The sequence below is a fragment of the Lacerta agilis genome, chromosome 11, assembly GCF_009819535.1.
Source record: "Lacerta agilis isolate rLacAgi1 chromosome 11, rLacAgi1.pri, whole genome shotgun sequence".
Lineage (NCBI taxonomy): Eukaryota > Metazoa > Chordata > Lepidosauria > Squamata > Lacertidae > Lacerta > Lacerta agilis.
Genome location: NC_046322.1, coordinates 56,248,305 through 56,263,091, shown reverse-complemented (window position 1 = coordinate 56,263,091; position 14,787 = coordinate 56,248,305). Strand labels below are relative to the sequence as shown.

Here is a 14,787-nt window from a genome sequence, read left to right as displayed (position 1 = left end):
AAACCCTTGACAGACCTCCTAATCTAGCAAAACATCTTGCATTATAAAAGAGGTTACCCTGAATGAAACAGCTCACCATTATCACAGGACTATAGAGCTGAAACGGGGACAAAGGGGTGCAGCCCCCTGCAATGCAGGAATCTTCATTGGGGGTTGCGTGACATTACAACATTCATGCCAGAATTTTGCCTTGGGAAATATGGAATTTGATCAGACAAAGACTCTGAAAAAACGACTTTCCAGAGAAAAAGGCTGTAGCTCATTAGGAAGTTTTATATTGGCAGGGCCTCAGGCTCAATTCCTAATAGTTCCAATGACAGTGCTAACCATACTGAGCTAGATGGATGAGTGGTCTGACTCAGTCTAAGGCAGATTCCTATTTACATTATAACAGGACCCCAATGACTTGTCCACTGACACAGCTCTGATTTTTTCACTGCTACATAGAAAACAAACACTCTCAAAATGGCCGGCACTTTCTATTGATCTACAGTGCTTACCTTATGAAAATTTTGAAAGCACATTCATTTTTAATATCGTGCATTGCAATTTGTAATACTAAGTATGGTTTAAAATCAATTTGGCTTTGGTTACAAGACCATTCTCATAATCAGCATTTGCACCAGCACTGTCTGTTGTAATGTTATCATAGCAATGCTGCTGTAATTCCATAAGTAGTACAATACTGTGATTGAAAAAGCGGGGGGAAGAGACCAGAAGTTTCCCTTCAAATTGAGTGTTACAGAAGTGTACTGACAGGTGTGACCAAGAATGGAATATTCTGCCTAGAACTATTTGCTTGCCACCTGTTTCACTGACTGATGCCAAGTGTTTTCTTTCCCCTGAGTATCTGATGCATCCTTATTGTCGCTGCTTCCCTTTTAATCTGCATTTTATACTTTATGTTGGGAGTGTGCACTGAGATTTCTAATGTTTAGTGAGGAAGGGCCACAGCTCAGTGGCAGAGCAGGTGCTTTGCATGAAGAAGGTCCCAGTTGAAAATCCCCAGCAATCTCCAGATAGACAGACTCAGAGAGAACCATTGAGATTTGCCGCCATTCAGTGCACACAGTACCGAGCAATTCGCTCACTCTCAAGTTGTTTTACTGTTTGTAAACTGCCTTTAGTGAGCAATAGGAAAAGCAGGATATGAAGGCTTTAAGTTTGTGTGTGTGTGTAGTGCAAAGATTGGCAACAACAGCTAGATGACTACTGGATTTGCATGCCTATATGCCTGCTGATCTTGTGTATCCCCTTCCAGAGGCAATTTTCAAGGTGCTCAATCCTACACATAGTGGCAGCTGCAGACAATCGGCTAGCTCTGAACATGCAGTAGACATGTGGGTGTTCTGAGCAGCTGCCATGCTGTTCTTGAAAATCCACCTCAAGCTTTCTTCTTCTTCTTCTTCTTCTTCTTCTTCTTCTTCTTCTTCTTCTTCTTCTTCTTCTTCTTCTTCTCCTCCTCCTCCTCCTACTTCTCCTTCTTGTTTTTGTTATTATACTGCCCTATACCTGGAGGGGAAGCAAGTCCCCCCCCCTCCAAAAAAAGACTTTCAATTTTAAAGACTGATAATGTTATGAAGATAAAATAAAAAATAGAAAAAAATTCCTTCCTTAAAGGTAAAGGTAAAGGTAAAGGGACCCCTGACCATTAGGTCCAGTCATGTCTGACTCTGGGGTTGCGGCACTCATCTTGTGTTACTGGCTGAGGGAGCCGGTGTACAGCTTCCGGGTCATGTGGCCAGCATGACTAATCCGCTTCTGGCGAACCAGAGCAGCACACGGAAACGCCGTTTACCTTCCTGCCGGAGCGGTGCCTATTTATCTACTTTCACTTTTGACGTGCTTTCGAACTGCTAGGTTGGCAGGAGCTGGGACCGAGCAACTGGAGCTCACCCCGTCGCGGGGATTTGATCCGCCAACCTTCTGATCGGCAAGCCCTAGGCTCTCTGGTTTAACTCACAGCACCACCCGCGTCCCTCTTAGCACCTTAGAGACCAACTAAGTTTGTTCTTGGTGTGAGCTTTCGTGTGCATGCACACTTCTGTTATTTTTAAAATAAAGGTTTTGGTCACAGGCAGCAAATGGGAAGAGAGATGGTGAATAAAACAGACCAATTTTTGTAAGGGCCTATGAGAGAAGCTGCTTTTGTACGGAAACCTGAGGTACCAAGAAGTCAAAATCCAGCCCTTTTTCAGCAGCATCACCCAGTTCTATCTTTTGAGATTAGGTTGTTTGCTTTCAAGTAATCTTGCCAGTGTTATGGATACACAATGGATCGTGACTCAGTAGGATGTGAGATCATTCTCTGGAATTTATCAAAGCAAAAGAATACAGAAATGTTTATGAAAAACAGACAATAAATCAACTCACACAGGGTGGTTGTGTACACACCCTGAGCAAAATATAGAGTGGAGGAACTGAGCTAGCAGCAATGGGGGTGGGGAGAAAAAAAGGGGGGGGACATACCCAAATATTACTTCTGACAGGCTCAGTGATAATGTTCATTCAGAAGAAAGGAAATGTGTTTGTGAAAAGGATTGCTAATTTTGCTGCCTTTTTATTGTGGTATGAACTTTATCTTGGAGGCAGAGTGGCAAAGATCTTTAGTTCCACTGAAGTGAGTAATGAGAATAAATAACAGAAAAAAATGTGAGAAGGGGGGGACGGGACTGTTTCACTTAGGAACTTTATGCATTTCCTGCCAGAAGTATTTGCAGACTCACCAATAAGTTTGTCCAAAGTTATCCTCCATCCACTGTGGTATAACTACTGAAGCAGTGGCCAGGTAGAAATGAGCCAACAGTTCAAACGTCTGGCAATATGGAAGTGAAATGTGTATGGCCAAAGGAGGTCCATTGTGGGTAGGTTTTTCCCAACCCACCACCATCAAGATGACTTCAGTCCTAGGGTGCATTTTGCCTTAGCCCTAAGGTCAGGGCTCCCTCAAAGCACAGCAGTTAGCAATGGTACTTCCACAGGAAATAACTTTCCATACATAGAACTTATACTTTTGTTGCTAGGTTATGGAGTCCTGACCACATTCGGATGTTTTTTGTTAAATCAGCAGCCACACTACAGCAGTAATTATTAATGTAGCTTGGTTGAGGTTTAATATTATTTATTTTGACCGCTTTAGAATTCTAAACAAGGAGTAAAGGTAAAGGTAAAGGGACCCCTGACCATTAGGTCCAGTCGTGTCCGACTCTGGGGTTGCGGCGCTCATCTTGCGTTACTGGCCGAGGGAGCTGGCGTATAGCTTCTGGGTCATGTGGCCAGCATTACTAAGCTGCTTCTGGCGAACCAGAGCAGTGCATGGAAACGCCATTTACCTTCCCACTGGAGCGGTACCTATTTATCTACTTGCACTTTGATGTGCTTTTGAACTGCTAGGTTGACAGGAGCTGGGACTAAGCAACGGAAGCTCACCCCGTCGCGGGATTCAAACCGCCGACCTTCTGATCGGCAAGCCCTAGGCTCTGTGGTTTAACCCACAGTGCCACCTGCGTACAAAGCAAGCATCCTGGTCTTTAGTATTTTCAACAGTTTATTTTGTTGCAATTCTGCTTTGAGTCTTGTGCACTTTGGTAAAAAGGTATGATGATAAAATTGATTGTTATTATCTTCACCATCCCATTACAACTGCCTATGTCTTGCTGCTATCACGTCTTTATATGTGATAGCAGCAAGACATAGGCCTAATCTCCATACTTTGAATTCCAAATTTCTACTAAGTGAAAGCACAATGTGTCGTATACTAACTGTGGAATTATACCTGTTATAGTTACAACTATTTTGTAGTAAAAACACCACAATGAAACAAAACAAAATGGGGAGGGTTTCAACTCCAGTAGGTGACTGTTTCAGAAACACTTATTTTCCCCTATAGTGGAAAATCCCCCATTTGGGAGCTTTATCCCTTTTCTCACAAATGCTGCCAATTTTTGCAGAAGTGTCCAAAGTTTAAAAATTCCAGGGTAGACAAAGCAGTATAATAGTTTCATTGAGTTAGGTAATGTAAATTGATTGCATTTCTGTCAAATAATTGTTACCACCTTGCTAAGAGAAACATGAAACCAGTTTGTTTCATCTTAATTTCAGTAGACTAGACATTTTAATTGAGGATAATCCCAGCTTTCATGGTCAGAACCCAATTTATCAGGGATTAAGAACATGAAGTCTACATTATTTATCCAGATTGGCCTAAGTGATTAAATCAATTTTATGAGTAATTCCACCACCACTCCATTTTTTTGGTGTTGTTACTCAAAGATTCCCTTCTACTATAAATTCAAAGTGTAGCTTCTCCTTTGTTTGGGTCTACTCTGTTGAATGGGAATTACCATTAGTTTCAAGGGCCCTTACACATTAAGTTAGTCCTATTGCAAACAAGATGAATAATTCAATTACATCAAAACTCTTATTCTTTCAAGGAGCTCAGGGGGTGGGCTTTGACCTCATTTTAACTGTGAGGTGTTTCAGGGTAAAAAGAACTTGCCCCAAACTTCCCATGTGAGCTTCATGGGTTTGAATATGGGATTTCCACACCCAAACCCAGCACTCTAGTAATTGCTATATCATACTGGCACTCATGGATGATAAGGCCCCTGTAGTTCTTCTGTCATTAAATTTAAATAGTTAAAACAGTGGGGGAAACTAAAAGGAAAGGGAAAGCAGTCCCACAACAGATGGATTTGCTTAGCTATACTCCCTTCTCTCCATATTCTCCACTAGAGACCCTTTCTGGCCTGGGGAGCCAAATGAAGGTCTCTGAAGTATGGAAGGGAGTCAAAATGTTAATAAATTTATAAGAATGTGCATGTGCGCACACCCGCGCTTGACTATTATTATGCTAAATATTAAGTAGAGGAACATGTATGATGATGAATGCCGGGATGGCAAAATGTTTGCACCCGGAATAACCAATATTTACTCATCATGAAATTCTAGCTCCTCTCTTTTCTCAAAGAGGAGCTCAAACTTGCCCCATGAATGTTTCTGTAAGTCTTTCAATAGCTGCTAGTATTTGATTATTTATGAATGGTAGATGAATGGGTGTTAATAAAGGTAGTCACTGTTGCTTCAGCAAGTCATTCTTCAGCTTACTTGCAAGTTCTTTGCCTTCACAGTTTTAAGAAGAAGAAGAAGAGTTTGGATTTGATATCCCGCTTTATCACTACCCGAAGGAGTCTCAAAGCGGCTAACATTCTCCTTTCCCTTCCTCCCCCACAACAAACACTCTGTGAGGTGAGTGGGGCTGAGAGACTTCAGAGAATTGTGACTAGCCCAAGGTCACCCAGCAGCTGCATGTGGAGGAGCGGGGACGCAAACCCGGTTCCCCAGATTACGAGTCCACCACTCTTAACCACTACACCATGCTGGCTCTCCAAGTGTGCTGAGGGGGGGGGGGGTGCTATTGTGTTGCACGCACAGAGAACTGAAAACTAGGCCTCTAGTGACCAAGATGGATCCAGGATCACTTCCAGACTACACTCCCAGGGGGGATGTGAGCCCATCCAAAGCAGGCAATTGACCAATTATCTGGATTTGAGGATTCAGTCAGTTTGTTGGCCCTCATCCAGCCCACCACCAAGTCCAAACAGTGGTCCAGGGCTTGCACAATCCCTCCCAGTTCAGATGGACATCATCAGTGTACTGATCTAAGAATACTTGCAATCACCTTCCCTAGAAAGGGGGCATTTGCAATAAGGCTGTAGCTCAGCGGCACAGTTTTGGAATGAAACCATCTTACGGTTTCATTCCAGAGAGAGGTTTGACAGCCTTCACAGTGGATCCTGGAGAGGGAGAAATACAAGTTGTTCTCTTTTTTAGTGTCGGGCTGGCACTTAAGAGTAGTTGCTAAAGTAGGGTTGTTTATTGCCCGATTGTGTCTGCATTTGGACAGTCATGGTAAGATATTTTGGTTTAAAAAAAGGTTGTGCTGCCCCTGGGATTGAGATAAAGGAGGCTTTAGGAGTTCCTGAGAGGAGACATCTTTTCTGCTAGTTCCATTAGAAGCTTATCAAGGAGGCCCTAAACAGGTGGGCACTGGATGAGGGGGTCTAATGTTCCAACATCTGAGCCAAAGAAGCCTTGGCTAGTACATCGCTTGACATGACACAGGCTGAGAGTCTGCCATATAGGCAGCCATAAGAGAGATTACGAATAGGGTTAATCTTTTTATCCCCCCTGAATTTGATCTCGAAGCTCATCCAGTCCTGGCAGAGTAGGAGCTTATGCCTGAAGCCTTAAGGGCTGTAGCTGAGGCATCAACATCTCCCTTCAATGTGTTTTCTAACTTGCAGTCAATGTGGTATTTATTATCTGCAGCAGTAAGGCGTGTTGCGGCATTAAGACAAAGCCATAACCACAGTATCTTCCCTGGGAGAAGAAAACAAGTCTTCTCTCTCATTAGAGAAGGGGTTGGAGCTTAAGAGAGATTCTGTTTACATTAAGAGACATAGTAGGCTCCTGCCACTCATTTCTGAGTGCGTATTCAAAGACAAGCTTGTGGCAGTACCAGCAGATTCTTGGCATAAAGTATAGACTTGATGCAGGATCAGGTGCTATTGTAGTCAACCCTGTTTTGAAGTGGAAAGAGGAAATAGTCAGGCCTGCTAGGGCTGCCATATTTTGAAGAACGAAAAAGAGGACACATTTGCCAACTTCTGCTTTCAACTATGGATCACTATGACGACTCTACCCATGAAAAAGAGGACGTGTCCTGGGAAAAGAGGACATATGGCAACTCTCTGTAGAGAAGTCAAAAGTCTAGTGCCGCCTCAGCCAATGGAAAGGATGCAGGTTTAGGGCAGGAAAATGATAGATCATTTAGAGCAGCCTTCCCCAACCATCTCTCTTCTCCCTACCCCCCACCCCATCCCCGATTTCCTAGACTACACCCCCCCCTTTAGCATAGCTAATGGTCAGAGATGATGTAAAGTCCAAAAATCTGTACACTAAAGGCTGGAGAAGGCCATGCTAGAAGGATGGCAGGGCAATAGTAGAACCCCCACTTCCACCTCTGGGGCCCTAGCATAAAATGAACCCTCTAGGCCAGGCTTCCTCAACCTCGGCCCTCCAGATGTTTTTGGCCTACAACTCCCATGATCCCTAGCTAGCAGGACTAGTGGTCAGGGATGATGGGAATTGTAGTCTCAAAATATCTGGAGGGCCGAGGTTGAGGAAGCCTGCTATAGACTAAAGTCCACATTTATTTAATGAGTTTGTATGCTGCTTTTAAAGCAAAAAAATAAAAATTCTTGCCAAAGTGGTTGAGAAGCCACTTGAAACATTAAAAAATCAATTTAAAACCAGAAAATATCATTTAAAAAAATCCCAAAATGTATTAAAAACTATTATGAAAAGCCAAAAGACCAGCATATATCCAACAGAATATGCAATTATCAAAATCAGGAAATAAAATTGGGCCGTTCTGCAACTCAGAGCGACCTTGTGGCTGAAGGCAGTTGGACCTTAAGGCCTGTTTCAGACATGCAAAGTTTGGCGTTTGTCTGATGTTGCATGCAATTGCAACTCGCAGCTGAAATGGCAAGCAGATGGAAAGGGGAAATCTTATTTCCTTCATAGGCAGGAATGTCTGTTGGGCTTCAGAAGCAGATCAAGGACAGGCATGTTGGTACTGTAAACCCCTAGCCCCCGAACTATCGAACTACTATGGGGCAGTAGTTGATGATGAAGGGTAGGGTGTCAGTCATCATTTGATGCTGGTACAACTGGAACGTATTAACCTGAACAGATTGGGAGCCAAGCTTGCATGGGATCTGAGACAATTAGGGGAAGCAATTAAGGTTCCATATTTCATCTTTGGCGGTGTTCATGGCTTGTAGGGCCATATTCAGATGCCACACTAAACCAAAGTCAGCAAAACAGAAATGAGCTGCAGAAAGTCTCAGATTCACATGCTTCTCCCTCCAATCTTTTCTTCCGATGCAGCTGCAAGGAGTTTAGACACAACCAAGTTTACATAATCATTTATCTTTCTGTTGCCCAAACCAATGATTTGTTTGAAACAAACCAACTTTAAAAGATGAGTCACCAAAGTGGTTTGCTTAAACAAATTGTGGTTAATGGTAACCATGGTTTCAGGTTTGGATGCAAAGCGAAACTGTGGTTAATAGAAAACTGAAGTAAGTTTTCTTTATTTGTTTGTTTGTACATACCCCGCCCATCTGGCTGGGTTTCCCCAGCTACTCTGGGTGGCTCCCAGCAGAACATCAAAAACATGATAAAACAACAAACATTTAAAACTTCCCTAAACAGGGCTGCCTTCAGGTGTCTTCTAAAAGTCAGGTAGCTGTTTATTTCCTTGATATCTGGTGGGAGGGCATTCCACAGAGCAGGCGCCACCACCGAGAAGGCCCTCTGCCTGGTTCCCTGTAATCTCACTTCTCGCAGTGAGGGAACTACCAGAAGGCCCTCGGAGCTGAATCTCAGTGTTGGGCAGAACGATGGAGTTGGAGACGCTCCTTCAGGTATACTGGGCCGAGGCTGTTTAGGTGAAAGTTCCCAACTCCTCCTTGCAGCTGCTGCAGAGGAAGGGAGAGGCTGTGTAAGCCTAGGGGTCACTGGAACTCATTCTTACTGTGCTAAATTATGTCTTGGTGTGCTGTACAGTAGCTGGTCCTGTTGTGGGGGATATTTATTAGGATTCCCTTCAATACACCCAGAAATGTAGTTCCTAGCCAGACAGGAAAAAGAACTCCAGCAGTTTGACAGTTCAGGTCCTGCAATGATTCTTACTGGGCACTAGAATATTTACTTGCAACTACCGGTAAATCGGGACGCAGGTGGCACTGTGGGTTAAACCACAGAGCCTAGGGCCTGCCAATCAGAAGGTCGGCGGTTCGAATCCCCGCAATGGGGTGAGCTCCTGTTGTTCGGTCCCTGTTCCTGCCCACCTAGCAGTTTGAAAGTACGTCAAAAGTGCAAGTATATAAATAGGTACCGCTCCAGTGGGAAGGTAAACGGCGTTTCCGTGCGCTGCTCTGGTTCGTCAGAAGTGGCTTAGCCATGCTGGCCACATGGCCTGGAAGTTGTATGCCGGCTCCCTCTGCCAGTAATGCGAGATAAGCGCCGCAACCCCAGAGTCGTCTGCGACTGGACCTAATGGTCAGGGGTCCCTTTACCTTTACCTTTACTGATAAATCAGGAAAACCCACCTCCTCTCTTTTTCAGGAACAGCTCCAAAAGTGTGATGGCAGGAAGAGTAAAAGCAGCATACTTACAGTGCAATAAAATGTTTGCCGTGCAGAGATGAACACCAAGGTAATATTTGAGGTATTATTAGAGAATACAGAGTACATTTGCTTTACATTCTCTGTGATGGCTACATGCTAATGGTGCTAGCAAATATTCCACTGACTTCTTTCCCAGACTGTTCTGGGAATGAACAGTCCTTTGGAGTAGCTTTTTGGGGGAACGAAACAGCAGGGGGAATGGAGAAACTGGACCAATCATTCACCCTGCCTGCTGGTGGGACTCAGAATCCAGGCTATGTTTCACAGGACACACTTACGAAATATTAAATAGCGACCCCCTCACATACAGTGAAGAGGTATTAAACTTTGAAGAAGCTAGTGTAAGTGGAAGAAGAAAAAGTAAAAGGTGTTGTGTCTGAGCAGCTGAAACTTACAAGTAGACTAGAGGACAGTGCAACGTACACTGAGGGTGATAAAAGATAAATGTACTATAAAAGATAAATTGTTTTTTTTTTTAACCAAAAACGAGCAGCAGTTTATTTCAACTGCAAATGAAACACAGTACCCTCACTACAACTTCACAGGGATGGACGTGCTTCTGGGATGCATTCTGATCATGTGACAATGCTTCTCTCTCCCCCCCCCCCTTGCACACAGTCTCTTGCACTCTCTGGGCAACATATCTGCTCTTCCACCTTTGCCCGAGGCTTTGAAGCAAATTCTTTAGACAGCTCAATAGCACGCATGGGAAGGTTAAAGCAACCCAGTTATATTTCTTGGGGAATGTAGCGAACTAAAGATGACCTCACAACTTTGGCAGATATCCCAAATGACTTCTCAAGACTTCCAAGTGTCCGGAGGAAAGTCATAAGCAACCCCAACAGAATTTGTACTTCTAATACCCTAATGCACTTTTGAAAGTTCCTGCACTCTAGTGTGGAATAAACTGGAAAAAAATATGAGAGGGGATGAGAAAGACATTCATTTCACATCTTACAAACCAGTTTTGAATGTGTGAAAACCCTGGAAAGTCCAGTTCAAGGGACATCCAAAAATCAAATAAAATTTTTTAAAAATGCTATGTAATGGCACTGATTGTAGTACAGATATGCTGCATGACAGACATATGGTCTAAATTAGGCGTATACATGGCCAACGAATCATGGTGGCCCCTCATGCCAACAAAAAGGTTCTTTGATGAACCATATGAGGGTGAGTAAGTGGTTTTTAAAATAAATAGAACACTTTAAAAAAAGCCTAAGAGTGACACTAGCAATACATTCCAAGTACAAGACAGATTAGATGGGAAATGTCTGATATACTAATCACAAAAGGAAAGGCAGATTAGAGAAGAAATATCTGATATGCTAATCAGATACTTAACACATAAGAAGACAAGGTTAGAAAAACTACAAATCCCTGTTACCTACCTGTAACTACAAATCCCTGGTATGGCTAATGTGAAAGTTTTTAATCTCACCTGTTTTCACAAGTACACACATACATAATGCAATTAATGCAGGCTTGAGCAGTTGCTATCCAAAACCAGATTAGTATGTAGGGATATTATCATAGCAGCTACAAAAGCTGTTCAATATAAATATTATTTTTATTTTTATTATTCCAACAAAGCACTGCAGTATTCATACCACAGACACTAAGCCCATTATCTAAACTAGGAGAGAAGGAGCAAGTAAGCCCTACAGGGAAGAAAATGTGAATATCTGGCTATCAACTACTGTAGTAACTGAAAAATGTTAATGTTAGCAGGAATATTGGTACTTACTGTGCCCGCATCTCTGTCTGTTCCCGTAGTAACCAAGAAATGCACAGACATGCCCGTTCAGACACAGAGGCAAGAACAGAAATAAAAAAGGGGGGAAAATTAGAACACAAGCCGCGAACAGTTTTAAAATGGCTTTTATTTATATAAGTCATTGCACATTCCTAATACAGTGATTTCCTGAAAATTACATTTTGTAAACATGATTTACAGTTTAACCATACACAAAGCCTAGTTCTTTCCATGACAGAATAAATTACTTTTTTCTTTTTCAAAAATTATTCAAGTGCAATTTTGCCCAATATTTAAAGGTGTCCTAAACAAACCTACAAAACAGTTTTGATGCTCTAAAACTTTCATTTCAGCACATTCACCTCGAAATTTGACTCGTCATTTGCCCTCCCTCCCCAGAACTCTTTCCATTAAAGATCACTTTCTTTAATCCAAAAAAGATAAAATTACCCATTTATTCTGTTTTTAACAATTTTCCACAATATTGTGCGGACCACTGAGGTTACAACTAAGCATCTGTCAGGATGTCAAAATGTCCTGCATTTCATAAAAGCAAGGGATCCTTAGCGATCTCCCAGCTTAGAAGACTGAAAAACTTCCAAGCCGAATAATTTTGCTTCAGTGGTACAAATGCAGAATGCCATTCTTAAAACGTTTGGCAACCAGTTTGCTCTTGGCTTTCGCTCAACATAAGCGCAATTTCTTTAGAGACGCCTGCAATTTGCAGCAAGGTGCAAATATGCACCTGGCAATGTCCTAATCAGGCTTTCCATGCCTCTCACCTCTGTGGTGGTCTGCATCATGGTGCTTCTTGTCATCTTTTATTGCCAAGTGAGACTGCCCACCTAGAGCACTGGAGAGGGCAAGGAGGCCAGCGCTGCTCCCAAGCGGAGGAATTCCAGGAGGCTGAAGTCCTGATGGGTGGGGGGTTAGAGGCACTGGGGGTCCATGGCCGTGTGAGAGGTGTTGAGCCTGCAACTGCTGTTGCTGTTATTTGTGGGGTATTTCCAGGCAGAAGCAGCGGCACGTAGACCATTTGGAGGGATGAAAGAAAAGGAGAACTGGTTAGCCAACTGAACTCATTGATACTTCCAGTTTTCAAAGCCCACACTACCTTCAACCTGCTCCTAATAATCACCCCGTACCAGGTTTCACAACTGCTAGAATATTTCCTCAGATATCGATCCTCCTTTGTATTACAGAACTGAGCCCTGTAATTTAATCTAACAGCCTGACTAACAGGAGATTTGTGCAGTCTAGACTCCTGAAGACATCTGGCACCTCTCCAAATCCACCCCCCGTATTAACAGAATTAGCGCAGGCAAAACTATACAGTTTGCACACATTCCTCCTACTCACCCCCCAAAAAGCTAATTTCCACTACTACTGTGTTGCGTGATTACTTTTTTAAAAGTGGTGACTTGGAAGGTCTGATCTAAAATAAGGCCCCGCCGCAGCTTCCACTAGGAGTATTTCCTGTGCAAAACAGCTCAGCTGGAAGTGTTACTTTCCAAATGCATTTCGTCACCCAACATTTCTAGATGTTCCCTATTGCTGCTCTTCCTCCCACCCACACTTAAAAACTGACTCCTGCATTAAATTCTTGACAGGGCAGATGGTTGGTCTGAATGAAAAGTTCACTTTGATTACTGTTATCCTCAGTACGCTTACATCTGAGATTTACTTGGAAATATTCTAAACCTTGCAGCTTAGTCTACTTGGAAGGCCGATCCAAATCCTCTCATTTCCAAAATGTGATAAAATTACTTATGTTTGTAAGTTCTCTCATGCAAACAGAAACTCCCCAAAGCTGACAGCACTGTGTTGGACACATCCAGTGGCACCAAATTCCAATTTCCACCTACCCCCTTTCATTTCAGTTACAATTTGATTTAAAAAGCAAAATGGTTGCAACAGTCTGTTATATGTCTAAACAGGAGAACTGTATCAAGTCTAAGAGGAACTTGAACCTGGAGGATATAGAAGAAATATCTCCCCCCCCCCTTCTATGTACTTTAGATCAAGAATTTCAGATGAACAGGCCTAATTATCAGTTTTATTTACCATTTAAAATTTGAAGATGGGGCATTTGGACAGCTAATGAAATTTAGGACTTAAGAGAGCTCAGTTTATAAAAACACTGAACAATCAAAACTCATTAGGTGGCTTTGGACAAGTCATGAGCTCAGCTACAGTCCCCCCATCATTAAAAAGCTAGCCAAGGGTTATTGCAAGGGCAAATACTGTAAAGCATTTCATATTACAACTGCTGTAAAAAGGATATTCACAACAATATTTCTCAATGAGAATCCTAAATGCATTCTAACAAGGCACAGCATGCTAAACACTAGATATACTAGCATACGTTTTAACAAGCCCATTTCATAACCCATAGCTTATAGTTGGCTTGATTTGAAATTGGCCAGGGTTTGTGACAAACCATAATCACATGCAGAAGCAAGAGCCTTTGCCCACGCAAAAAGAGACTCATAGCAGCTCAAACTAGCACCAGATTGAAGGCAGTGGACTTTTAGGTTGGTTGCCTAAAAACAACTTTTGAATTTTACTTCTAAAAATATGGGAAGCCTACTCACATGGGTGCCAAGCCAAGGGGATGCAAAAGAATAAATAAGTAATTATTGTGAAAATAATATTGGGGGGGGGGGGCAAATTTTATCCTCATTCAAAAAGCCATTGCCAAGTCTGCCCCTGCGCTCACGCACACTAATCCGTGGTTTATCATTATGTGTAAGTGAACTAATGTCTCACCAATGGCAACATTCGTTTAGCCTTTTTTAAAAAACACAATAGATTTCTCTTTTCATTAAGAGAAAATATGTGTAAGAACAATAGGAAACTGCCTTTTACTGGAGTTGGATTTCCCCATTTAGCTTAGTATTGCCCACTCTGGCTAGCAACAGCTCTCCGGGGTCTCAGGCTTCAAGAACTCTTTTCCATCACCTGTCATTTGATCCTTTTCCATTGGAGATTCCAGAGGCTGAACAAGAAACCTTCTGAATGCAAAGCATGTTCTCTAACAACGAGCTCCGTCTCTCTTCTCCCCAATCCCCACCCCTCCAGCATTCCATCTTAAAAACTGGGTCCATTTTTTTCCTCATTATCAAGGATATTAATGGGTAGTGCCCTTCTTCTCCCATTTAGTCTTCAAATTTAACATTGTGCCTACAGCAACTGCAATGCTGCAGGTTCATCATGAAATAGAAAGATGCCAATAATGAAAAGGGGAGTGGAATGGTGCCTTAAATGAGGTACACACTTGTCAAGAAGCAAAGCACAACCATGGCTAAGGACTGTACACCAGGCATGGCCAAACTCGGCCCTCCAGCTGTTTTGGGACTACAGCTCCCATCATCCCTAGCTAACCGGACCAGTGGTCAGGGATGTTCGGAATTGTAGTCCCAAAAAATCTGGAGGGCCAAGTTTGGCCATGCCTAATATACACCTTTACACTGGAGCTAAAACGTTTAAATGGAACTAATTTGATTAACTGATTGTTCTACAAACATGACAGGCTCGTGTAAAAATGTTGTTTGCAGATGGCATCTTCCTATGGGGCATGCCTCTTTTTTTTTCCAAACAAGCATGGCTAAAACTAAAAGGCGAAATGTACTTCTTTTCCGTAGCCATTGTTCATTTTTTGCAGAGCCAAAAGCCAGTCAATTAAGACTCGCGTGATTAAGTGACACTTTAAAAATAAAATAAAATTGGGTCATACACTTAGTTTTTGTGCAACTACAGACTTGTCAGGTT

The 14,787-nt window shown here is 42.6% G+C and overlaps 1 protein-coding gene across 2 annotated transcripts in view; it reads right to left on the bottom strand.

The window, feature by feature from the left end:
- The window catches only part of TLE1 (TLE family member 1, transcriptional corepressor), a 79,259-nt gene that overhangs the window by 30,001 nt on the left and 34,471 nt on the right, over nt 1-14,787 (bottom strand). For both annotated transcript variants that reach the window (XM_033164501.1, XM_033164502.1), the window contains exons 7-8: nt 11,799-12,003; nt 11,008-11,024 (exon numbers count right to left, since the gene is read on the bottom strand). In XM_033164501.1, the coding sequence (XP_033020392.1) occupies nt 11,008-11,024; nt 11,799-12,003 (222 nt within the window). The remainder of the gene's footprint in view (nt 1-11,007; nt 11,025-11,798; nt 12,004-14,787) is intronic.